The following is a 26,457-nucleotide window of genomic DNA, read 5'->3' as shown; positions in this document are numbered from 1 at the left end:
ATTGTTGTTGACCGTGTCCATCAGTATGACCACAGTGTACCCACATTCATATCAACTGACAAATCTGCAACAACTGTGCGATGATGTCATGTCAAGATGGACCAAAACCTCTGAGGAATGTTTCCAGCATCTTGTTTTATCTTTGCCATGATGAACTAAGAGAGTTTGGGAGGCAAGTGAAGTCAACCCCAGGACTAGAAAGGTTAAGACCAAAGTCAGTTTAATCCATTCTCTCTTTGGTGATTGAGGGGAAAAAAAATAAATAAATAAATAATGAGGCTTGATGTTGGTGTTTGAATAAATTTAATGCCACCAGAAAGAGCAGTGTGCTACATGTCTTAGGAGATGTTTCAATAAGCCAAAGTAAAAAGTTGCATGACACCCATTTACACGGAGGTTAGGGATCGAGTTCAAAACCTACATAATAGTGTAATATTTACAGTTTCAATTCTACACAGTATATTCTAAAGTTTGTTTTTTTTAATAATCAGCATTATGCTTAGTCTGGCATTCGATCAATCAATGACCTTTGAAAAGAAAAACAATGACATAGGAAGGAAAAAAAAAAAAAAAGCACAACAGGTCTATAGAGACATGCGGTCGTCTTTGGATAGTACAAAGCATTCAAAAGCATAAAAGGTTCCATTTGTAGAGTGTTTATAAGTTTGTTCATGTTTTTAAGGAGAAATATTTCCAGAATTCAAAAAGTAACACAAATGCAGCAATTACAACTTAAATATTGCTCTTGTTCTGAAAAAAATGATAATTCCACCAGAATAATTCCTAATATGATTTGATAGAATTAAAAAACAAAAAAAAACAAAAACAAAAGACCCAACTTGGTATCCAAAAGATGCATAGTTTCCCTTCAATTTCCTCACAATTACCCATTCTTGTATGTTAAAAGCAAGATGAAAATTTTGAGGGCAATTTAAGGCTTTCTGCGTCTGGAAGAAAGAAAACCAAGACAACCAAGAACAGAGTTTAGTTTAAACTGAAAACCAAAATCTAAAGTACATAAAACAAACACATGCTTTGTGCTTACTTTTGATACCCATGGGATGAATTTGTGCTAGCCACTGGAGCCTAGGGAGGGAAAGTTTGAACAGGGATTAGAAAGCATAGGTAAAGTTTTGCTCGTGGTTGTATTTACGCTTTTTAAGAGCTTACCCTGTTTTCTATGTCCTCCACTTCAGCTGGTCCTTCTGCAGATCCTGATCGCCTTTTGCGACTGAAACAAAGAGCGTCGTTTTTAAGTCAGTTCTCTTATAAAGTAAGGATTCAACCTTTCCCAGTCTCTATTTGGGAACATTTAATAACTTGTATTTGATTAGCATTAATAAGTGCTATGTTTTGGTATTATAGTCATATTTCTCTGTGCACACAGAAATATATCACATTTCTGTACATAATACTGTACCTTGGTGCTAATGGGCACACTTGTTTGAGAGTCTCAATGTCTGTAAATTGCACAGCTTGTCCTCCACTTCTGGTCTTAAACACATCACCCTGGTGAGGTTTAAACAACAAGAACAAAAAAAAAAGGAAAGAGGAGGAAGAAAGTGTTATCAGAATTAAATCTGTAAGTAAATAGGAAGGAGCGTCCCACTAAAACACTGTAATCTGTAATCAAGTGAAATTCATGCAACATCTAAAATGATCAAAATCAAACACCAAAATTAGTCACACTTTTTGATTTTACCTTAATCAGTTTGGTTTCGATCTCCCCGTCAGAGGCAAGCTCTTGATGTCTAAGCACATACTTGTGGCATTTAGACAGAGCCTTCTCGCTTGGGGTGGACACCTTGATTGCATTGGGTATGATTGGCTGCATGACAGTGTCTAACTCCAAATTAGAAGGTGGTTTGTGGTCTACCCATTTCTCCCCACCGGCAGAGTGTGAACGCCTGTGTTTTGGATGAACTGGAAGAGCCTTCTGGTGATCCCAATGTGAGAAAGACAAACCAGGAAGTTATTCACATGTGACTCCAATCAAACTATGTCAAGGTTAGTAGGGAAGGTGAAACGCTAGAAGGTGTTAGCTTGTTAGGAAAATAAATGTATTACTGGAAGTCACAGGAAGTTGATGCATTATAGACTTTATTTCTGGAAATTTCTAATCAAAGTTTAATAGTTTATTTAAAAGTGTAACTGTCTTCCAGCAATACACATTGTCAAAGGGTGTTTTCACACCTGCAGTGTTTTGTCAGTTTATATTGAACTCTGGTTCGTTTCCCCCTTGGTGCGGTTCACTTGTGCAGGTGTGAACACAGTAATCACACTCAGGTGCAGACCAATACAGATGAACTAAGGGGTTTCTTCATGGTTTGAATGTGACCCGACCTCAATCCAAACAAACTAGCAGGTGCATCTTACATGTTTGAGCTACTTACAAGAAAAAAGAAAAAAAAAAAAAGCCATGTGTGTTTTGTATTCTGGAATGTGGCAGGGTACTAGAGATGTGTAAAGATCTGTACGGGTCAGCAGCTAGCTGTGAAATGAATGCAAATTCTGTGTTCTCCAAGAGTTCAAAACCCAGCAACTTCCTGCATCTACTTTTGTTGCTCCCGCCCCAGACACATCTGGCCAATTAGCAGACTGAACATTCTCGCGTGGTCTGTAGTGACGCATTTTGGTTTGCTTGAAGTCCACTTGCGAACCAAATGAAAAGGGGAAAGCTTAAAGTTACAAAGTCATTAACTGATTCAGACCAGAGTAAACAAACTATAGGTGTGAAAATTCCCTTCGATTAAGTGATAGCACTCTAAAGAATTAAGAAATTAATGACAATGCATGCAAAGAAGCACAAAGGTAGCATATCTTGTAATGCAGACACCCATTACAAAAGCCAATCTTTTCCCCACCCACGTTGGCCGACTTATTATCATCCAGTTTTATTGAGCAAATTTCAGCATTAATTTGAAAATTAGCAACACTGGTGCTGCTACAAGGCTCCGGACCGAGAACTCCGGAGGACCGTTGTCGACGGCCTAGACCCTAGACTATTAATACTCACCAGTGTTTTTTGGGGGTTTTTTTGAACAAAGATGTTTCTGTTCATTTCAATACCATGTTTATGCCATTTTGCTACTGAAGTACAAGAAAAAAAAAAAGCATTTCTAGAGAGCAGTTTGCATCCAGAAAAAGAAAGATCTACAAACATGATGTAAATACTCATGAGCCTTAAGATGCAAGCCAAGAAGATTTCCAAGCATGACAGATCAGTCTGCCTAAGAGCGAGGACAGGAGACACACCAGTCTACACTGATGCTGCTACTCAATGTATTTCTAAACAAGGCGACAGCTGTTGGAATTACAGATGCAGTTCTACACCAAGGCGAAGCTTAAACTACAGGCTCACAGAGATGAACATCTAGGTTCTAGCACACACTGACCCTTGTGCCTGCCTCTAGGTCTAGTCCATAGACAAGAGTGGTGGCAGGGACCTCAGTGCCTGGGGCCCTGCGCTGGCCTCTCCTGTGACCAACACTGCTGGTGCTGTGGCATGTGGCCGGAGTCCGGCTCCTGCATTGGGGAGTCCCGGTGAACCTATTCTGGCTGCCTGAATCTACAGGGAACCTCTGCTCCCACCTAGAGATGCTGGAGGCTACTGAAGAATAGTCAGAGGAGGATGGTGTGGAGGTGGGGTCCTGAAACACCCTAACTCTGGCTTTATTTTGGTGGGAAGGAGTTTGGCTGAAATCCTGAAAGGGATGAGGTATTGTGGATGTTAGGTGCTCCAGATTAACACAAATTCACAACAGAGCAACAGACAAAGTACAAAACAAAGTGATGTAACCAGTAAGCGTATACATGTCAGGATTCCTGCTCATGATTTTCACAATGATTAGAAACATGCTGATTCAATCGGGTTGACAGAATGATTAGGTGCACATTGGCGAAACATGCAGCATCAGCAAATAACTCACAGGAAGTGGTGATGGAGAGGGAGACCTCTTCTGTTGGATGTTTCGATCTCTCTCCCTTGAGGGCCTCTCGGGCTTCTCTGGACGCTCAGCGGGAGCGCTGCCACCGCTGCTGCTCTCCGTCACTATGGCCTTCAGCTGCTTCAGCTTCTCATCCTTTACCCACAGCTTGTTCTGCATCTCCAGCTGCTTTGCGTTCACCCGTCTCTCCTAATCAGAAACCATGGACAAGAAAATATTTAAAGTCTTATTTGATCGTGTCGTATCTAACAATTGGAATTACAAACTTACATGAACGATCTGAGGCACATTACAAAGTGGAGTTTAGTATAATTTGGTATAATTACATTGCACTGTTCATGTTTTGGTAGATTATGTGGGTTAATCTCCGTGTGTACCCATGCAAATGTTTCCAAACAGTAGGGCTCTCAATGCATATTTGAAATGCAATTGTAAAATATAACTTATAATTGTGCAAATTAACGTTTGATTGCAGAAAAATAATTTACAATACCTGATATCCTAATGGCTCAAAACAGTGAACAACTCCACTTACACACTCCTTCTCCCACTTGAGTCTGGTGTCCGTCACCGCGCCCTGCATGCGCTGCTCCATGCGCTTCCTCTCTGACAGCTCGCTCTGTAGCCTGTGCTCCCGGGTCTCCAGCTCCTGCTGAAGTGCACGTTTGTCCTGCTCGTACATGTCCGTCGTCTTCTGCAGGATATCGATCTGAAGACGAGCAGCGTACACAAACAGTTAAATGCAGGCCATTATTTAAAAGAAAATTAACTGAATGCACATTTCCAAGAACATGTGTTTTGTGTCAGTTGTAGAAAGAAGACAGCACCTTATACTCCAACGTTTTGGACTTTTTCTCCAGTCGTTCTATCTCCGTCTTCTGACTGAGAATGACCTTGTCTTTTTCATTCAGTTTGCTCTGTTGATCGTGAAGGAAGTAATCCTTTGCACTGAGCTGGCTGTCAAACTGCTGCAGCATGGATTTCACTGTATTAGCTGTAGGAAGAAGCACACTGATATTAACAGATGTAGATTTATATTTATTTTTAAATAGAAATGTTACTTGTTTGTGAAAACAAAAACACAATCCATATCACAGAAAAAAGATTTAGATACTGAAAACACTCAGACTGATGCATCACTGCTGTACCGAATAAATCTGCTCTAACAGCCTAATCCTGGAATTTCAAACTTTGTGTGATGGAGACAAATGGCCCGTACCAGTTTTATTGAATTGTTCTGTCATCATCTGTCGGATTTGATGCCTCCTTTCCAGGACCTCAATCATGCGGGGCAGCGTCTGGTCATCAGCTGGGTCAACCAGCTCGCAAGTAGGTAAATCTGGAAGGCTTTCTATAAGCTGAGTCATCAGAACTCGGTCATCTACTATGAGAATCAGATATGGTAAAGATTGTTTAAACTGAGTAACATACAAAAAATAAAACATCTCCAATTGCTTTAAGTTTAAATGTATGAATGCAGCATAATAACAGCACAATGAGCAAGCAGCAGAGACTTGAAGGTGATCTACCAGCATTGCTGGGCCCTCCTCGTTCTTCCAGACGACGTGAGAGCTCGTCTCTGAAAGCCTGGTTTCTGTGCCTGCGTCCAGGAGCAAGGCCACATATTGGACGGTCAACCGGCCGTGCCACTTCTACCTCTTGGGTCATTTCTGCAAAGCGCATCACCAACTGCAACACACAATATGGAGGACTCTTTAGAAATAGTCTACTTGGCAGGGACAGCTCAGTAGGTGGAGTGGTGGCCCCATGATCGGAAGGTCGGGGGTTCGAATCCACTGAACGGCTACCCTGAGGTACCCCTGAGCAAGGTACCGTCCCTAAACACTGCTCCCCGGGTGCCCAATGGCTGCCCACTGCTTTACTGAGTGAATGGTTTAAGTGCAGAGAGGAATTTCCCCACGGGGATCAATAAAGTACACACATTATTTCATAAAGCATCCAGCAAGGCTGCAAAAGAAAAGTTTGCTCATGCAGGCCATTCTACTACACGAAAAGAAAATGTCTTACCACAGTTTCTTCATAGTCATCAGCATTTGGGTTGACACAAACAATCATCCTGACTTTTCCCTCCCCATCAAAGTAGTTTTTAAAAAGATGGGTAACTTTGGAGTCTCTGTATGGCACCATCTGAAAGAAAACAACAGCTCTGAAACTGCAATGAATGAAAAAAACAAACAAACAAACAAAAAAACAACAACAACAAATGTTAAAAACAGAGATCAAGGAGGTGGGAAAATGATAAAACATGAACCTTATTAGTTCCACACATCTGATTTTCACGCAGGACTTCAATACATGTGCGCAGCGTCATCAGGGACTGGTTAATATTTCCTGCAAATGAGACATCACTAAAAATGCTTGGTCTCCTAAGAAAAGTGATTTCTACATAAAGAAACTTTCAGAATGTGGTTAACATTAGCAAAGCTGAAAGAAAAACAAACAGACAAACCCGCTTCACGGAGACGGCTTCCCTCTGCTCTGGTCCTGTTAGTGCGCTCACTGCCGGCCAGGTCAACCAGACACAGCTGGCTCACATTCACCTGGTTTTTGTCCTGTTGTTCAGTGACATTGTGTCAGCATCACCAAGCATTATAAAAAACAAAAAACATCGGTCTTTCTTTGAATAAAAAGGTATAATTGAAGATACCGATATCACTGACATATGTAAACATGTTTAAATAAGGGCTGCGCGTCACCTGTAGTATGTGGTCCCCATCAGCATCTAGTGGTGCCTGGGCCAGTTTTATTGTGAAGACACTGTGGGAGCGGCTGGATTCACGGTTGAGCTGAGTGTTGGCTATCCTCCTTTTCTTTTGACCTGGACAGAGAGGAGATCATTAACACAATCTGTGAGCTCAAAAACCAGCAGTAACAACTTTAATTTACTACAATTTCCATTTATTTACGTTAATTTGATTTGTCACTTATTATAAATGCTGCCATATCCTCCTGACTACCAGGGAAAAAAAAAAGTTGTCCAATCAATTTTTTTTTTTCTTTTTTAAATCCCCCAATGGTTGTAAGGCAATCAGAAAGACAGAAATAATTTTTTGGGAAAAAAAGGTTTTTCTTTTTTAGATATCACATGTCCACTGCAGAGGACATAGGAAGGCCAAGCATGTAAAACTGAACTTTTATGGCAAACATTTGCTTCAACTCTTCACCAAGGAGCAGTTTGAAGTCAGGGAATTTTAGTGGTTTCTTCACCCAAACCTGCAAGTCACTGCTGTACTGAAGCCATGAGTTGGTGATTGCCAGATCAAGAAAGTACAGAACTGCAAGTTCAGGAGGACTTCGTCTGAGTACCATCTCTGATGCTCCCCTTTCTTTCTGCTTAAAGGGCTTATTCCCTATGATCTTCTTTGTCAGACAACTCAAGATCTGAGTTTCCCCTCAACAAACTGCAATAAATTTATTTCTGCTTCTTAAAAAAAAAAAAAAAAAAAAAGACTCATTTTCTGGTCATTAAAAAAACCAGAACAAAATGGAGGAAATTACTACAAATGGCCACTACGGAGGACATTTTTTTAAACACTTCAATACTATACTAAAAAGGTTAGAATTAAGCATACTATGTTTTAATGTGTTATTAAGAGCCTTATCTAAAATATGCTAACATTTATAGCCAAAAATTGCTCAATGAAAAGTTTTATGCACTTACTTTTGTTCTCCCCATAAAATGTTCTTGCAGCGATGGCCGCCATGTTCCTTGATTAAAAAACTAGAGTTCCCAAAGGCCCACCCCTTTACATTTGGTATCATTGGAAAACCCTAAATGCCCTCTGTAGATTCCACAAGGAGGTAATTCTGTAGTATGCAGTGGATGGGAGATATTCAGGTTTAGAAAGGTCCTCTACAGAGGACAAATTTGTATTGCTGGTAGTCAGGAGGATGTCTGCAGGAAGCTCAAAATTGTTCTGCTGTACATCAGCAATCCCAGCATGGCACAAACATTGTAAAATCTAAGTCACTGCTCTCCATTTACATGCAATATAGAAACTCTTTTAAAGCTTATATTTTACAAAAAAAATAATTTCAGATTTCAATTTATCTGATGAGTTTTCCACTTTGCCTCATTCCATTCTTTTAATTAGCTTTGGCCCGCCCAAAAGAAAGATGGCAGCATTTCTGGATTATGTTCAAATATGGCTGCTTCTTTGCATGATAGGGCTTTAAACTGGATCTGTAGATGGCAGTGAAAAGTTGTTCTGAGCCTCTGCAGGGATTTTAACCACATAATAATGCCCATTTTTATTCCAGTGCCTTGTAGCGGCCCAGAAGTCATGGTCATCCAATACTGATTTTCGGCCCTATACCCTGCGCACAGAGATTCTGAATCTTTTGATGATATCAGGTACTGATGATAATGATATTCAGCCCATCTTTACTTTTGCAGCCAAATATCATAATTAGTTGCAAAATCTTCCTCCAGCTGGTTGTTTCTAGTACCACTTACTTTATTGTTTTTTACATTTTACTCAGCATCTGTACTCTTTTCAAACTCATAAGAACTGTTTGATTTAAATATTTTACTGATTTCCATCATAAGAAAAAACAAACAGACACAACACCGTTTAAAATGTTTCAACACATTCAAGTTCTGACTTCTACTCACCCTTCCAGAAGACTTCAAAAGCTTCCTCTGTTGATTTTACCTCCACCTCTGTGCAGCCAGCCACATACATGTTATGATTCTGATCTTCTCGTAGAATCTTAGATTGAGGTGGTCTACAACAAATTCAAAATATTTCTGAGCAAACACCAGTGAGGTAATGCAATTACATGTTGGTATAGTAAGCAAAGCAGCAAAAGCCAGATGCCAAATAATTGTTAGCGCCATTATTTAAAAAAAAAAAAAAAAAAAAAAAAAAAAAAAAGCAATCTAGGAAGACATACACATTCATTTAGGGGTACAGACACATGCACACAGCATTCGCACAAAAGCAGCTTGAAATGTTTAAAGACACTGTTTCCTCTACGTTGACAGAGAGCCAATTAACTACAACGGCGGGAGAAAAAAAAAAAAAACAAACAAACAAACAAGCAAAACAGTAAGCTACACCTATGCTACAAACAGACGACTGGATTAATGGGAAGGGAATGCACTGATTACTTAAACAACTTATCAGCTACAGCCAAGTTATGCCTATGAAAAACAGTACTGTGTAATGCTATTTTACTGGCCACATACACATACTCATTGCTCCGCACAGGCGTGCTTCCACCGAGCCACCTAACAAAAAACAGGGTTTTTACAAGTACAATTTGTCAGTAAAGACCTACGAAGCACAAAAAAAAACAAAAAAAAACAAAACAAAACATGGTATCATTTTATACTTTCTCAGTTTCAACACTGTGCTATCTTCATGTGCACCACAAGTATGGGTGCTGTCGGGTAGCTTTGTACACAGAGCTTTTTAACAAGACGTTATGTTTCAAAAGCATATGTTGATTTCTAATCTCTTACTTTGGTCTGATCGGGTCATACGGAGCATCTTCAAGGAGATCGTAGATGTAGTTGTTGTAGATCTCAATGTAGGAAACAAACACACTGTAACAACCGTCTTCATCCACATTCTCCGATTTACAGGCCTCATCTGGACTGATCATATCTGCAAATTCAGGGTCAGGCTTCTGCCTAAAAAAAAAAAAAAAAAGAAAAGAAAGTAAAAAGTAACCCAAAAATGAAATGCAAACTTTAAACTCAAATGTCAACAGTGCTCGTGACCACCATGAAAGTATAAAGTGAAGAGTGGACTAAAATGACTCCTTAGCTACCTAGAAGATGGCGTTTTGGGCACTGCCTGCTGACTGTCTCGCTTCTGCCTCTCGAGGAGAGCATCAACTTGACTCTGGATCTCCATGCCATTTTTATCATCTGGTTTGAACACCTGAAGAGGTTTAAAAAAAAATATTCGGTAATTTCAGTAAATGCCTCACTCTGCAAAAAAACAAAACAAAAACAAAACTGTTCAGTCTTACAAATCTTTTAGCCTGAAAGGGTCCAATGCTGTTGAAGATCATGTCTAGAGAACGGGGGAGAAGACCACCTTCCCCAGGTGAGCCAGTCATAGTGAAGGTCTTACCACTTCCAGTAACACCATACGTAAACAACAGACCTGTGGTGAACGTAGGTAAGATATTGCAACATCACAATAAAGCAACTCTCACAGAAAACCAGCACGGCAAACTAGCAGTAATCTTTTGGCAAGTCTTCAAAGTACACATTACACATGTCAAGTGGCTTACCATTTTTACAGTGAATTAGATCCTCTACCAGTGGCTTGGCAACATCCTCAAACAACTCCAACTGAGTGGTGTTAATACCGAATACTTTCTTAAAGGAGTACTGTGTCTGAAGGGTAAACAAACAAGAACATACATCAATGGTATTAAGAAGAATAGAGACAATAATAGCAGTTATTATAATGTATGAAATCGCTGTCGAAAAAAGTCTTTGGTAGCAGCTTTCAGGTATTTGCTGGGTTCAGTATTGTTTTGTGATTTTCAGCACAGTCTAACAGTGACAAACTGAGCTCATGAAAGGGGGGGGATACTAATCAAGTACGAGTGGCCAGCTTGTTTTACATTTTTATAAAACACACTTACCTCCTTGTATTCCCCATTTCGGTTAGCTTTAAGGCCATCAGGAGCATGCAGCTGAATGGTGGTGCTGCTGATCATTTCAACACAGCATTCCTCATCCTCTGATCCAAGGGGCCGTATACGGCAGTACACCTACAATAAATGTGGTTTTTATAAAAGCTCATTGTTTGGCGCCCACGCAGGACCAATTTGTCTGGAGACCCTACTAGAAACAAAACATAACCCCTTTGATCACTGGAACACACAAAGCCCTCCACCATGATGGAGGGTAATTCACGGACATATATGGATTTGAAGTCTGTCTGTGAGCTTAAAACGGACAAAATTATTCAACAGGACTGTAACTAACAATTCTTTAGACTAGAAGATTTTAAGTCAATCAGTCACATGATTAACTGTTTAGTTTCTGAAACCCCAGAACACTGGGAAAATGTGTCAAACTTTTCTAACTCAAGTCCAAGTAACAATCCAGTTTGCCATTTTGCTCAGTTAACAGTACAAATCCAAATATTCAGTTTACTAACAAATACGATAAGCAAGACAACAAATCTCAACAGTTAACTGGCATGGTCATAACAAAGGGCTCAAAGAGGTTGAAATAAGTCACCTTTTTCTCATTTTTGTTTGAAAAACAGCAATTATCTGTCACAAGCACTGGCAGCTGTAAAGAACTACATCGATCACCTTGTCTTGTCTGTGTTTACACGAAGCACTAAACTACAAAAAAGAGGATTTGACAGTAATGGCTTCTCCATTAATTATACTTTAGTTTCATGAATAATGAGTAAATAAGTTCACTTACTCCCACAGGATCTCTCTCTGTGTTGGACGCCTTCTTTGGCCCAGGCCTCCGAGGAGTCTTCCCTTTGCTGGAAGTGTCAGTACAACACCATCAACACCAAACACATTATTTAGTTACGGAATAACCGACCTATCTTAACGTGTGTGTGTCTTGTGCGGTATTATGTAGAAACAGACGTGTGCTTAAAGTGCCAAACTACACAGTTAGACAGGGTAGGCGGAAGGTTAAAAAAAAAAAACTGTCAGTGAGGGTCTGACGTGTATGATGAATGGAGTCTTCTTATGAATTACGCTAACTAGCTAGCCAAGTTAGCTTCTAACTCGCTAACCACGGTAACGTAATTTTATTCCTTACTCGATATTATATTTTGAACGTTAAGCAAACCGAAGTCACGCTACCCTTTAGGTTTAAAAAAAAGTGTAGGAAACACACTGTCAGAAACAGCCGAGGAGTTGAATCTGAGCTTGGAAGCCAGTTGAGCAGTTACCAGACGGTTTTAATTACGCGGCGATAATCTCAAAGCTCCCTTTTCAGAGAACAACCGTAAACTAACGTCATTTTAATACGTCTCTCATTTATAATGTGCTACCTGTTCACTGTTAGACGTGTAAACGATGATAATACTGACCCCGGTCTTTGCATTGTTTGTTTTGTGAACACCCTCTCCGCTGTTCTCACGAGCGCCTCTTCTCGATTTGAAAATTTCCCTCTTGTAAACGTTCTTCCGAAAATCTGAACTTCCAGCCAATCTCAATACTGACTCTGCAGCGGAAGTCCCGCCTCCATCCTCTCCCCCTCCTAACTCCGTTACTAGCTCTGGATCAAACAGACAGGTCCGAAAATCTGGTAAGCTGTATTTTCATAAGTTTAGCATGACTTTCCTCTTCATTCCTATTTTTTAGAGCAATGTCGTAACATTTAACTTCTGTTTTATTTCTGAACTTTGAAACTAGTAATAGCTAGGTTTCATTTGACGTAGACGTGACGTCGACGTAAAGCGCGAAATTTGACTGGCGGTCGGAAGTGAAAAAGATAAGCGCAAAATCACAGACAGACAGTACGCAAAATGCCTATGTCCTGTTGTGTTTACGGATGCTCCAGTAGGTCGACCCGAGAAACTGATAAACGGTATTTTAGGGTACCAAAAATAGCCCAACGAAGAGGAGAAAAATGGAAAATTCTAACCGAAAAACGTAGGAAAAAATGGATTTTAAATTTACGTTTACAGTCGGGAGGAGCAGAGTCTGCCAATGCCCGTGTCTGCAGCGACCACTTCGTCAGAGGTAATGTTATGTTTGCAAACGAACTTATTAGCATTAGGTTGTCGTTAAATTCTCGTTTACTTAGTGCTTTTAAGTTAGTAGTCTCATATTGACTTGATTGGGACTATAGGCTGCCCAAGTGCTTTGGATGACGAAGAGTCGGAGGACTGGGCTCCGACGGTCAATCTCGGCTACGAACGAAAACCCAGATCGGAATCAGTTCTCAAACGAGAGAAAAGAATGAAGCTTAAGGCAGAACAGCATCGATGTGCAGAGGCGATTTTGGATATGCAACAGACGGCTGAGAGCCCGGATTTGAGCCTAGTGACAGTGGAGAACCCCGAACTGCAGCTTCCAGCTGAGAATCCACAACCAGAAGACTTCAGTGTGAATGAGACATTCACTTATCCAGGTAAGATATTGTGCTGAGATGTAAAACAAACAAGAATCATGTCATGTTTGTTGACGTTAAAGCCGCTACCGCTAACTGTTAGCGTGTTTAAGATAAAGCAATATAAGAACAAACACTCACCCTTGCAAACACCAAACTGTATCCATCACGGAGACGTTTTGTTCCAAGGTTGTGGACCCACCCGCTGACAAAAAAATTGTACGCCTCCAGACTCTTGAAAGCTTTCATTTGCTGCCTAGTGTAGTAAGAAGTCTGGAGGACCAAGTAGTTGGTGATATCCACAGCCTCGATAGTAGGCAAATCCTTTACTTCTGTGGTGTATTCGGACATTTTCAAAGAATACGGATCACGTCCGATATATTTTTTAACTATCTGTTTATATCTCTCCCGAGAAACGGGGTCTAAAGTTGCACAATAGCTGCTCTCCTGACTCTCCACAGTGTCCTCCATGTTTACTTCCGCCCTCCACTCAAAAATCGCGCTGCCTCCGCACGTCATCAGAACCACGTGACCGCAACCCAACTATTAACCTTAATTAAATTACACCTGAGACGTTAAAGAAGGGGGACTTGGGTGACAATATATTAGAGTGACTATTTGGGGAAATAACTCGTTTTTCTAATTAATCTGCAATTAATTAGTTCGACAGTTTATTTTTAACAACACTTCAGTGAGTCGTCTAAGCGTCAGACACCTGCCTGATCTCCTGTATTCTGTTACATTTTATACCCAATGCCCCCCCCCCCCCCCCTTATTTTAGTGCAATCTGTTTATTTGGTTGAAGAATTACACAAACGGTAGATAAAGGTTGCATTTATATTGGAATATATTGTAGTAGGCCTCACTGGGTCTCTTTATTATGGAAAAATGTTGACATGATGCAAACTCCTTTCTGGTACTGGCATCATAAGGGTGACCAGATGTTACAATTTTGTGGGACAGCACAGCATTTTGGTCCCCTGATTCCACCCTCTGAGTCAAAGTCTCTTATTTTGATTGGCTGTAGTATACAAAAATTAGCAGTACATGGCAGACACTTTTCTAAAATTTGGCCTTTAACGGCTGTGAAGAAAGCAGAAAGGCTTTCTTCATGGGTCATTTGCAGGATAACATGTCATTTTCTGACCAAAATAAATATGAATATCATGGAAGTTACCACATGTGAAATGCAACAAGACTGGAAAAGTGCTTATAAGTGTGTGAAGTCAGTGAAAGTCAGTTTCCAGTGCTTTTCCCAAGTTATCATTGTTTTCAGTTTCACACAGGAGAGGATCATGATATGGAGTGACCAAATAGTACAGGTGGGAATTACCACGATACACTCCATGATACAGTGTGTGGTGGGGCGTGGCCTGTGGTGCCGTGCAGAGGAGGCGGACGCACCTGCACGGCATCCGCAATCACGCCCCGCCGAATTAAACATTGTACTGGGGCCTGTGGTTGGCGTTGTTGTTGTGGTGATGTTGAGCGGGCAGCAGGGAGAGCTGCAGCTCTACGTGTATTGTGAACAGCAACCATCCAGTATTAATAAAGAATGGTTAAAATGCCACTGGGTCTGCCATGGTTGTTTACACAGTGTTATTGCAAACATTCCCAGTTAAACATTGGCAGTATACATTTATTCAATAAGAAAGTTAATGGATAAATCATTTTTATATTGTATAAAGTTATAAAATGAGCTTGTCACTGAAACCTGCCAAATGTTGCCATAAGAGGGAGTCAGTCTACTATAAGTCTGTTTGAATGGGTCCTTGGAAATCACCTATCTGTTATTGGGCACAAAGACAGAAATCCACGTTTAGCTCTCACATATGGAAAAGAAATAGAAAAAACTTATAAAAGACTTGCATCAGATGTGGCCTACTTCATATAGTGAATCATATAAGGCTTATATGATTTACTCAGGAAAGTGGCCACTTTCATATATTATTTTACTAAGTATCCAAAACATACAAGTTTCATTTATATAATTTTTCTAGGGATCTTATATCTGTTTTCACTCTTGTATGCTTTTCATACAAGTTTCACACAAGACAGATACAAACTTTATAAGATTTATATATATCTTTTCCATATGGGTTATGCTCAGTAACAGTCCTGTTCTATCAGTATATAACCAGAAAACAACCAACTGACAGGCAGTTGAGTCGAGTCCCCTCGAGTTGTGCAGACTGATCAGAATCAGAGAAACTTTGTTAATCCCAGAAAAGAATGCTACTGTGAATTGTCACAGCAGCATGCATACAACAAATCACATAAAATGAATTTTCTCTTTATAGAGATATAAATATAACTATATACATGAATATAAAAGGACACTATTAACTAATATTTCTGTGATATTAAAGATATTAGTGTACAGGTGTGCAAGTATACATTGTGGAGTACAAAGTGACAGAGTGCAGTGAGCAATGTTTAGTCTGGTTCAGTATGTGTGGGTCTGACCCAAGTGGATGAACTAAAGAGAGTGATAGCAGCAGGAAGGAACGAACTCCTGCGTTGTTCCCTCAGACAGCAAGGTTGAAGGAATCTGTTGCTGAAACTGCTCTTCAGATTGTCCAGTATGTTATGAAGAAGGTGGGAGTCATTTTCCATGATTGCCAGCAGTCTTGGCGACATGTTGGCATGTCTGCATTTAGAAATTAGACAGCAGTGGTTGGCAACCCTTTGAAAATCTCTCTGAGAGTGATTCCAACCAGTCCAACTCAGGCTACAAGTGTTTGCAGAAAAGTTGCCTCTTATCAGACGACGTAACCATTTAGTCACCACAAGTTGCAATCAGTGTTAGCAGGCCATTTTTTGTAGATGCAAGCAGGTTGCTGTCCTGCTTTTGCTCACATGACTCTGCCCATATGAATACTATGTATTCGAATACTATATTTGGCCCTCACATTTGACCTGCATAGCTTACATCTGTTTATTCTTTTAGGTTGGACACTCCAGGCCTCACATGTCTCACACTCATACTCATATATTTCTCTCAGACAAACAAACTGTTTGTCCCACATTTAGTTTGTTGGGATCTGGTCACCCTGTTATAGGATGTAAATACTTGTAGGATAAACACTAATGTGCCAGCATTATGCAACAGGATGCTCCTAATTAAAATAAAAGGGACACAGACAATCGTAGTTTACAGTTTATATGAAAAACTCATAATAAATAACTTTGTTCTTAAATACTCTGTTTTGTAATCCAGGAAAATGTAACACCAGAAACATCAGACATTCTGAGGGAAATAAATGACTCAGAGGACATCAGCTCTGTGCTCAGTGACCACACTGTCAGTCTATTAAGCTGAAGTTTAAACTAAAAAAAACCAACATCTGATCTCCCCGAACAAAACTGCTTCATTTGTTTGATGTGCATTATTTGACTGATGTCACATTTAACTTAACGGCAGTCATGAGAAACATGAAAAGGCACATTGTCAGTTCAGCATCAAAACCTGGAATTGAAAGGGAAAAAACAGTATTTTACATAGTTTTTGTTCCCTGCAGTCTCTTCATACACCACAAGTGTGGAAATCGGAGAAGTGAAAAGATAAACACACATGCGCTGCCTCGTAATGTAGCTAACCTGCTACATTTGTAGCTTCATGTAGAAACAGGTTTCCTCAGAAACATTTAAAAGTCGTTACATATTATGAAACTTAACAAACACGTTGTTAATTTCCATGCTATGTTTGTGTACCTTGCACCTATATTTTCAGCCTATCCGCACAACAGCAGGCATCTCATTGATAATTAAAGGCCAAATGCAACCGTGATTCATTTAAACATCATGTCAGTTCCTCATCTGGTGCACCCTTCACTATGTTATACCATTTATATTACCCATAATGCAATTTCTTTAGTCTTGGGACCATATAAAGTGTATGATTTGGATGAGTTAAAGCCCTTTAAACCATGACCAATGAAGCTGGAGGTTCAGCTGTGGGGGCAGAGTTTGTCTTTCTTTGGTCCTCTACTGTACTTCTTGTCTTTGCAGACTGGGCCCAAGAGGAGAGGTAGGCTGTAGAGGAAGATGACAACCAAATTCAACACCACACAAAGCAGCGCCGGACCCACTGAGTTGGCAAATGTGATGGGGATTGAGTTTTCCACGAGCCAGGAACGGCGTATCGTCATGTCCTGCTCCATGGCCTGCATCTGGAAGTGGGTGCCGAGGATGGCGCACACATGGAAAAGCTGATGGCTGTGACCTGCAGAGGGAGCAGTTGATATGTGTTTGTTAGAGGAAAGAGGTAGACTGCAAATGTTCAGCACTGAGCAAATGATTCACATTGGAAACACAACATTAACACAGGATATGTGAAAAAACAGAGGTGATTATGCATTATTGTTGTAGCACAGCAGAGAGAATACTTTTTAATATCCACTTAATAAAGTGCAGTGCTGGAAAATGATTAAGTCAAACTAGTCAAACATTTGTTCAATGCTGGTTTGGTTTATAATTGATGGATGTTTTTCCATTGGAACTCTTTATGATCTTTTTGTCACTGATTAATTACCCCTTAGTGTTGGTGAATGCTTATTAACCTCACCTTAGGATCAGAAATTAGCATTAAAATTCACTTTATTTGAAGTACAAAAACCATAAAGACGTGGAAGTCACAGACTTATTGCAAAAAAAATAGCCAAAACAAATGACTTATAATAAATAGTACATTGACCATTCAAAAAAGCTAAAAAAATTTCATGCTGAAGGAAAAGACAAGAAATGCAGCACAATACAGCGATGCAGAGAGCATTTTTAACGTAATCTTTGCCAACAAAGAGACAGTAGTTAAAGTTCTTTCATGGATCTCTGCTTTCAGTAGCTTGTAAATGTCTCCTTTGTCTGTCTTCCTTTTAGTGCTGAGCAGGTTGTGTACAGTGGTTTACTTTGGGGGTTTTTGTGAAACACTATGTACAGCTAAGAGGAACCGGCGATAACGCTCTATCAGTAAACAGGCCGAAAAAGCTAAACATGCTAATAATTATAAAGAGTGCTCGTCAGATCTGGTTTACCTATGAAGTCGAAGCTTCCGGGTGCCAGGCGCTCGGGTAAATGGGTGGCAAACAGAAAAGCAGTGAGAAAAGCCAGGGTGATGTGGTAGTAGTGGAGGATGTTGGTAGCGTTATCTGTACAGCCCTCCCCTTTACACAGGAACACCTGCGAACACGACAGCACAATCGCTTTTAACTTCAATGGTTAAATAGCCGATGACTGTTTTTTACTTTAACACCCCAAAATTTCTTAATGAGGGTCAAACTCTCTGCATCTGCCAGTGGAGCTGCTTTCATGTCATAAACACAGATTGAGAAAAAAACAAGAGTATTTTTTCACATTTATGATATTTATGATATTATTTTCATCATAAATGTTAAATGCATGTATCTAAACAGGGAGCTAATTGGTTGTAAAGTATTCAGGTGGGTTCCAAACATGAGCAATTGGCTTCTGCTTTGTAAGTCTTTCAAAGAAAATACTCGGCTCCTCTTGATATACACCGAAGGGGTTACGTCATTTTATAGAAGGTTACCGCCTTCAATAAAAGGAGTTTATTGTTTTATGATATAATAAAATATTTTCTTCAGGGGTTAGTGATTTTTATCTGTTTATTATGCCCTTTTCTGTAGTAGCTGTGAATTTTACCATGTAACATACATAATTTTAGATTATTATACCAAGGATGCAGCAATATATTGAATATGTATTGGAATATTAGCCCCGTACTATATAGCTTCTGTGTAGCCATCTACTGATGCTATTTGCCAACGTTTTTCTGTTGTTTCGCGTCAGTGTTTGCTGGCTAAACTTTCAAAGGCAGTGTGATGATAAAATTAACTTCTGCATAACTTCTGTAAGGGAAATAATTGTTATTTTTGTTTATTTAAAGCAGCAACAGCTTTAAAGTTAAATCTGAGGTAGCGTTGATGGCTAAGTTATACAAGTGGAAGTGGAACATTGAGCATCAGGGTCAAAAACCCTTAAAAAATGCTGTGTTTTTTGGTGTAGCAAAGAAGTTTGAAGATGATACTCACACAGAAAATTACAAACATACACATGCTTTCAGTCTGTCAGTCTGTCTATTGTATGGTTACCTCTCTGGAACTAACCGCATATTTTGCTTTATAGTGTTTCAGGTGTGTCTTGTGAGGCAAGTGGATGTTTAAAGTGCCTTACCCGATAGAACAGAGGAATGTTGTCAAACAGGTAAGGGTAGGCAAAGGCTACGACTCTAAGACATTTGCTAAACTTTGGACTCTGGTACTCAGGGAATCTGGAGGGGAAAAAAAGAAAGAAAGGCATTTTCAGTGGAGGAAGCTCTACAGAAACAGAATCATCATCGATAATGAAAACATTATGTAAGAACTGATTATTAACCTGCTACATTTTTTAAACAGAACATAAATTAAAATGGAATTACAGCTGAAAACAGCTTGAATGAGCCAGAAATGATAATAAAACAAATCTTTCTTTAAACAACTCAAAATATAAATACACGCAAATATATTGCGTGTATAAATTTACGAAGCATGTGGACCATGAAATGTTTTCTGAGCAGCACGTTAATGCAGTGCACGCTCCTTCCTATTGTTGCGTGAAACCAGGATTGACTTTGAGTCAGTGAGTCAGGCTGTTACAGAACACGTTTAGCTGCCCTGTGTGTCAGCTCCTCCAACCTGCTCCAATTGAAACTGTGCTTGGAGTCAGTCACCGTTCAGGGCTGGTCCGTATAGTTACAGTTACGCCTCTGTCAGTGCGCCCCAGGGTGTCTGTGGCTATAATGTAGCTTGCCATCACCAGTGTGTGAATATGTGGATGACAGGTTGTGTAAAGCGCTTTGGGGCCCTTAGGGACTAGAAAAGCACTATACAAATACAGGCCATTTACCACGCCATTTACAGATACATAACAACAGTTGTGTTAAGAAGCAAGTTGCTCAATTGCACCTTCGAAATTCCATTCACCTACTGTGGTGTGTCCGAAGACTTGTCAATACTTTAAATAGATGACTCGCATGTTTTACGTAGGCACCTTGCATTTAAATAATGACAATGTAATGAAAAATACAGTTCAGAGGACGATAAACGAGACGGAGGAGCAGATTGTTAGCAAATACGTTTTGTTTACCTCTTTATGATGTCGTGATTATACTGTAGAAATGGTAAGCCAAGCCTTAGCGGTGGGGGAGAGATAAGTGAAAGAACAATCATTAGCTAGACCAAGCCAACATTTTCCAGTACATAAAGGTAATAAATATGATTATTGCTGTAAATGGAAAACGTGGAAAAGTGAATACTGTGTTTTGCCTCTTATGATCAAAGCAAACTTTACATTTTCCAAGAGTTCTGATTTGCAGTCGCTGAGAATGATCTAGATTTTGATGTAAGCCACGCCCACCATTGTGCTGTACCAGACATGGTGCTCAGGCTGTTTGACAAGATTTACGTGACTCATGTACTCAAGTACAACCTCGAGATACAAAGACGACAAATATTTGTTAGTTGTCACATTACAATGTTGTCCTGGACCAGGTTCACCCAACTGCTATAAACATATTTTCCTTCTTATTAGTTCAGCTGGAGTTGAAACACTGACTGCGTAACTGTATGCTTCCTAGAAAGTGTTACTGTGCTGACGACACGATAACATGCATGTTCGCCTATACAGCGTTACGTATAGCATGGGAAAAGGAAAAAGCATTTAGTGTGTTATTATGAGAAGATGCAAATGTTAGATCTTAACTGAATTTCTCAGAGGACTCCTCTAAAGCTTTCCATTTCAAAGTTTCACCCACAGCTGGAGCTTTAAATGGGCAAAAACCTTTAGATCAAACACACAGTCACACAGGCTAAAAAGGACCTGCAGCATGTTCGTGCTCAGTTCTGCACCATGCACCTGCAAAAAAAAAGCTTTACTGTTGTTAGTTTTATTCTATCTGCACTCTTATGCAATGGAGAGGTTCTATCCTGTTTTTCCCCCCTTCATTTTCATACACAGTGAGGCACTTATATTTTATTCATCTTGCATAAGATGAGCTTTTAGATTTTAGATTGGCTTGAATCAGTTAAAAATTGATTTTGAGCTGGGGACGTAATGTTTTTTTCAGTTGGAAAATTTTGTTAAAAGCACAAAGTGAAGCCATCTGCTGTTAAGAAGGCTCGCATGTTAAATTGCATAGTACAGACACCTCTTCTTGCATAATAAAAGCATAAATCTAGGATAGAAACAGCATCAGCAGTAGGGATGTAAAAGTCATTTTTTCAGCTTACCTGGAGTAGCATGCTAGGATGGTGCAGATGACGGTGTTGAACACAGTGATGGTGATGTAGGACTGGTGGAAGGAGCTGTTCACCCACTTGTCGGGGAAAATGTAAGCTGAATAGACGATTGCTGAGCCTGCAGCCGAGCACACCATAAGCATGAAAATCTAGTCTTCCAGCACTCCATAATTCCATTAAAATCTGACCTAGAAAACTACCATAAGTTTAGACTGCACCTGAACTTTAGAAAAGGGAATCCACATTGGTTTCACTGAACATGTAGTGGACCCACTACTGTGCAGTGGACGTCCCTGCCCCTTTCGAGTAGAAGTACAAATTCACCCATTGTGTATTTTCCTCGAACAGCTTTTGTTTTTCACTTACCCAGGCTGTAGAAACTGATAGAGCCATAGTCAAAAAAGAAGCAGATGTGGCGTGCCCGCACTGACATGGTGCTGAAGGTGTGAGCGCAGCTCGACGCCAGTGGATAAATGCAGCAGGTGAACAGGAAGATCACCATGGGCCAGGTGAAGGAGTCCTGCCACGCTTTCTGCATCAGCACCACCGTTACTAGTTTCCATAGGAAGTACCTGCCGGGAGAAAAACTGGGTTGATGAAATCAGAATGGATGTAGCACATGCTTATGACAGATGCGTCTAGTTATAAGGAGTATTTAGTAGTTTTAATTCGTTTAGTTTTGGAGTGTGATTATTTGATGGTGTACTCAGAACAAAAAGGGCTGTGTGCACAGACAGACTGCAGGAAGAAGAAACGGAGAAACACGATGCACATGCTTTCATACGGGAAGGTCTAATGCAGGGGTGTCAAACTCAGATACACAGTGGGCCAAAATTCAAAACTGGAACAAAGTCGCGGGCTAACATTAATATTTATTGAAAAAAAAAATCTTCCTCCAGATATAAGAATGAATCTTTTCTTATGGACTCAAATAAGTTTTGCTGGAAAACTGAATATGGAACAAGCAAAGCTTATTACTAAACCATATATATATCAGCTGTATAATACCAGTAGGCCAGCTCTAATAGTAATTTGGTATGGCTTCGCGGGCCAAATGTAATTAGGCTGCGGGCCAAATTTGGCCCGCGGGCCAGAGTTTGACACCTATGGTCTAATGAATAGTTTGATGGTATGATATAAATCGAATGCTATGGCTTTTATAGTCACCAAATCAATGCTGCTGAACAAACATGGCAGATTTTCCAGCCGTGGCAAACAGAGCTCTGAGTCTGTTTAGGTGACACTTTAGGTGGGGTTTTCCTTTCATTCGTCAGCCATGGAAAAGGTTAATTATTAACTAAAGAGCACTGTTTTGTTAGTAAGCTGCTCAGTGCTGAATTCACTGTGGTCATACCATTTGTGGTCACGTATAAATATGAAATAATATACTCTATATGTCAGCTGTGAGCACAGTAAACACACGTTGGCTCCCATGTTTCACACGGCTTTCTGTACAACCACTGAATGTCATTTTTCACATTTCTGTTTGCTGAAGGATTAAAGAACCACAAAGCAAAGTCTCAAGGACTACGAGGTGACATCCCAGCTGTTTCCCCTTCAAGTCTGTACACTGCGCTATGCTGTCTAGCTCCATATTTTATACACAGACCTGAGAGTCAAACTTTTCCTCAAGGCAAGAAAGCTAATAAGTGTTTAAGTGTCCAGAAGTATTAACTGGAGCCGGAACGTCCGACTGGCTCCGTGCTTTGAAGCGACACAGCAACATTAAGGAGGCCAGAAAACCTACATATAATAGCAGAAAGTTGTATGTAGCACCTATCAGTGCAGAAAAAGTACTTTATTACTCAGAAAATGATGTATTTCGCAGTTACCTCTGCAGCTGACTTGACTTTCCAAACACTTTTATCCTATCATGAGGATATTGTATTGCCTTGTGTATTGCAGTCTCTGCCTCGACTTCTCAGAGCGCCTCACTAACAAATCAACATTACTCGTGCTTTTCCCATTACCGAGCAGTTAACTAATTGTGGCAGTTTATGCAAAAGTCTTCAGCACAGATCTGCTCATTACTACCTAGGTCTACATAGAGCCCCTGGACACCAACACCCATGTGTCCTTTGCTTATCTGAACACAAAGACACTCACAACCACCCATGCAATCAAAGGAAGGAAGGAAGGAAGTGCAGAGCGACTACTGGGAAAAGAAGCCTCTGAAGTACCTTTAAATCCTTACACAACAAGAACAGCATCAAGACGTTAGCTACAGAGCTGCCACAAGTCATGGACAGAGTCATGTTTGTCAAACAGACAGAGAGGAATCGCAAGTTTAGGAGGCCGAGGAGCCAAAACTACTTTAGAAAAGAGTCCTCTGTATTTTTCTTTGTCCACCTTTACTTCTGTTTGTTAGTCATGCAAACTCTTACGTTGGGTTTATCGTTGTGCTAACTGACAGGCTTTAAACTGGACAGGCTTAATTACTGCACGCAGTCGTCAGACTGGATTCCTTATCGCAGTTTTCAGATTTTAGTAATTCCCTCACGTAACGCACTGCCTAATCAGTGTAGCTCATGCTGAAACCACATCTACACTTGAGTCTTGAGTATAAAAAAGGACATTAAGTCTCCATCATAACTATGCTCAAATAGAAAAATGAAAGGTTTTCTGTAAATGCCAGGATGAATGATGATGAGCTAACTAGATTTAATGAGTTACTGATCAACTTTACAAATTTGAAAACTTTTTTGTTTGTTGTCTGGAAAGCTTTGTAATCCTCCTTCGTCCCAAATAGTCACAAATTTTGGTCAACAGGACAGTGCTGATAATGAATTGTGTAAACACAAACAGGCTCATATTAAGATTGAGCATCGTCATACGCAAAATGACAGTGACAGGGAGGCACGGTGATGGGGGACCCGCATCGTTGCTAAAATCACAACAAACATCTGTGTATATTCAGTCCTCGTGTTACGTAAGTCGGTGCAAACAGATGCTGCTGAAGCTGCAGGTCCCGTGAGCCTTTTGATCTCCATTCTGTGAAAACTGGCCACACTACTTTTAAACTTTTTTTTTTTTTTTTAGTATTAGTAATGTAACGTGCCACTGATCCTCTGCCATCTGTTGAACTCCATCAAGACGTACACATAACATGAATTCCAAGCACACTGTACTGATAGAGGTGATAAGAGTTAGGTCCGACTGCAGAAAATGCCACGAGGGTATAAGGTAAGCAAATATTCAAAGAAAATTCTAGAAAACTCAGAGTCCTACGAGCTTTACAAGATGTGCAAGATTCCTTCTTTCATGAATCCGACCAGGCTGGTCAGCAGGGAGTGTAAAATCACGTACACTCTTCTCTGCTTTAAAAAGCTGCTTCTCTGCTGCCCCTTTATTCACAGCCGGGTCAGCACAGCCGGGAGCGCTGCTTTTCTGCTCGGCTTTGCTTCTGTATTAATATTTTTATTTAGTAAACGGAGAAAATAGTAGAAAGACTTCACTAACTATGATCAAGACTGTACTTGATCGCTCAGCTGTCACCTCGTGTACAAACCAGGCCACCTGTCAGCTGAATCTAAATTCTGTCAGGTGTGTCGCATGTTGTCAATCTTTCCAAGCGCACAGCAGGGGGGTGAAAACAACTTTGCAGTGAAAGAAAAACAAGAGAAAAAAAATTGTCAGCTGTACCAGGTGGGCAGAAAATGGGTCCAGATATTGAGCGTCTCATTGGTCATCTGGAAGAGGCTCAGGATGCAGTCGGTGGCTGAGCTCCGGGGGTGCCGGTACCCAGTAATAATGCCGTCCTCATGGAAAACCTCAATGAAGAAACACTTGCAGTTAGTGCTCTGCCCAATTGTGAGAAGACCAATTTTGTTTTCACCTCTTCTGAGAGTTTAACAAAGAATGCATGACTAGGACTTCTCAAATATAAAAGCGGTTTGTTTCTTTTTCAACATTTTGCATGTTTGACTTTTGTCTTTGAAATTTTTTCTTTTTTCAAATTTCTAGCACTTATAAAAAGCGAAAAATTGTAAAGATTGAGTGAAGGTAAACTTACTTTGGGCACTTGATTGATGGTGAAGACTCGTGGCAATTTGATGAGGCTGAGCATGACTATGGCAAGGTGCTGCTGTCTGAGAGGTGAGCTTAACTGAAGCTATAAGCCGGGTGTGTCTCCGTCTTTTATAAGGTTTGCGTTGTCATGCTGTTCTCAAGGTTCCTCCCCTATCGTGTCCTCCCTCTTCAAACCCAACGAGAATTTCCAGTGTACCTGTGCCACTCCTACTCCTGCTGTCTCTCTGGAGGCAGAGGGTATGCACACACAGGTGTATGCTCACATAAACAGACACATACACACACCTGCTGCTTGGCCACAAAAAAAAAGTTTGACAAGACTGGACCAAAATTACTCATGTCACAGCGACATGAGCGTTATGAAACAAAGCTATTGTTATTTTGTAATTACGTAACACTCCTGTGGCAAAGACAGTCTGCCCAGTAAGGCAGGTTTTAATGGTCTGCAACGGAGGACAATATTTTTAGACAGAAGTTCAGAGTTTCAGGCCAGATAAGGCTGACATCATGAATGTAGGGTGTAAATCGGCCTGGCAGAAAAGTCAACAGAGTTCCTTTCACGCACTTTCCTGCTCGCCTCCCTGTTAAACTGACATGTCACCATCTACCCTCCACCTCCCCACCCCCAAACCGACATCAGCCGTCACGCCCGGTAGAGACGGCCGAGCCCAGTCGGACCTCCCCGGGCCTGTTATCTTGTTCAAACTCTGAAGCAATGAAAGCAAACATGTCTCACTGCTCCTGCAGAATTAGGAAGGGGAAAGTAGGATAAGCCTTTTTATGTGGCTTGTTAGATCGTTTGTGTTGCACACGAGAGAGAAAATCAATTTGGTTCTTTTTTCTTTTTCTATTTTCAATTTGGCGAAATAATTTTAAATCATGAAAGAGTTTTTGATCTGAGTAAAACTACAATAATCATTAAGCTATTATAAAAAATGTCATGCTGGCTTAAGAATAGACACCAAGTTAATCATCCATCTGGTTTTATTCCTCTAATCCTTGATATCAAGCTTCTGTTTTCACATTCCTTCAAACTACTCTGGACCTGTTTTGTTTTAAATATACACAAAGTCCCTTAAACCACTCGACCTTGTACTGGTCTCCA

The 26,457-nt window shown here is 40.3% G+C and overlaps 2 protein-coding genes and 1 long non-coding RNA gene across 7 annotated transcripts; 1 reads left to right on the top strand and 2 right to left on the bottom strand.

Moving 5' to 3' along the window:
• Positions 1–284: 284 nt before the first annotated feature.
• On the bottom strand, positions 285–12,096 carry LOC120742278 (kinesin-like protein KIF23). Of its 4 annotated transcripts, none has more exons than XM_040045519.1 (23): positions 12,005–12,096; positions 11,377–11,443; positions 10,578–10,706; positions 10,218–10,323; positions 9,951–10,087; positions 9,747–9,859; positions 9,436–9,606; positions 8,584–8,696; positions 6,665–6,786; positions 6,418–6,520; positions 6,220–6,299; positions 5,976–6,095; positions 5,477–5,636; positions 5,167–5,331; positions 4,775–4,941; positions 4,483–4,656; positions 3,930–4,136; positions 3,396–3,704; positions 1,703–1,936; positions 1,421–1,509; positions 1,171–1,231; positions 1,046–1,086; positions 285–947 (listed from the first exon to the last, which is right to left on the bottom strand). In XM_040045519.1, the coding sequence occupies exons 1-23, from the start codon at positions 12,016–12,018 to the stop codon at positions 932–934; spliced, it is 2,898 nt and encodes a 965-aa protein (XP_039901453.1). In that variant the 5' UTR covers positions 12,019–12,096; the 3' UTR covers positions 285–931. The 4 variants fall into 4 exon arrangements, with proteins under 4 accessions (XP_039901453.1, XP_039901454.1, XP_039901455.1 ...); XM_040045520.1 differs by having other exon boundaries at positions 1,703–1,933; XM_040045521.1 differs by lacking the exon at positions 3,396–3,704.
• A 511-nt stretch (positions 12,097–12,607) lies between these two features.
• Positions 12,608–13,094, top strand: LOC120742280. The gene is made up of 2 exons (XR_005697833.1): positions 12,608–12,659; positions 12,769–13,094. It is a non-coding gene; the product is annotated as an uncharacterized LOC120742280 (long non-coding RNA).
• Positions 13,095–15,642: 2,548 nt separating this feature from the next.
• Positions 15,643–25,453, bottom strand: LOC120742279 (membrane progestin receptor gamma-B-like). Of its 2 annotated transcripts, XM_040045523.1 has the most exons (8): positions 25,336–25,453; positions 24,966–25,093; positions 21,690–21,895; positions 21,315–21,441; positions 20,173–20,217; positions 19,222–19,318; positions 18,063–18,207; positions 15,643–17,254 (listed from the first exon to the last, which is right to left on the bottom strand). In XM_040045523.1, exons 1-8 carry the CDS (start codon positions 25,387–25,389, stop codon positions 16,980–16,982), a joined length of 1,077 nt encoding a protein of 358 aa, XP_039901457.1. In that variant the 5' UTR covers positions 25,390–25,453; the 3' UTR covers positions 15,643–16,979. The 2 variants fall into 2 exon arrangements, with proteins under 2 accessions (XP_039901457.1, XP_039901458.1); XM_040045524.1 differs by lacking the exon at positions 20,173–20,217.
• Positions 25,454–26,457: the final 1,004 nt, after the last annotated feature.

Source organism: Simochromis diagramma, unplaced genomic scaffold, assembly GCF_900408965.1.
Source record: "Simochromis diagramma unplaced genomic scaffold, fSimDia1.1 OVJJ01000079.1, whole genome shotgun sequence".
Taxonomy (NCBI): domain Eukaryota; kingdom Metazoa; phylum Chordata; class Actinopteri; order Cichliformes; family Cichlidae; genus Simochromis; species Simochromis diagramma.
The sequence above is the reverse complement of the archived record's forward strand: the minus strand, read 5'-3'. Positions and strand labels throughout refer to the sequence as shown.

Excerpts from the sequence above, each read along its gene's own strand:
- LOC120742278 (XM_040045519.1), bottom strand. Across the intron at positions 6,521-6,664 it reads ATGGGGACCACATACTACAG|GACAAAAACCAGGTGAATGT; the intron begins GTGACGCGCAGC and ends ACTGAACAACAG. Across the intron at positions 1,232-1,420 it reads GTGTGCCCATTAGCACCAAG|TCGCAAAAGGCGATCAGGAT; the intron begins GTACAGTATTAT and ends TCTTTGTTTCAG.
- LOC120742279 (XM_040045523.1), bottom strand. The coding sequence starts at position 25,389 with ATGCTCAGCCTCATCAAATTGCCACGAGTCTTCACCATCAATCAAGTG. Across the intron at positions 25,094-25,335 it reads CCATCAATCAAGTGCCCAAA|GTTTTCCATGAGGACGGCAT; the intron begins GTAAGTTTACCT and ends TTCTTCATTGAG. Across the intron at positions 21,896-24,965 it reads ACCCATTTTCTGCCCACCTG|GTACTTCCTATGGAAACTAG; the intron begins GTACAGCTGACA and ends TTCTCCCGGCAG.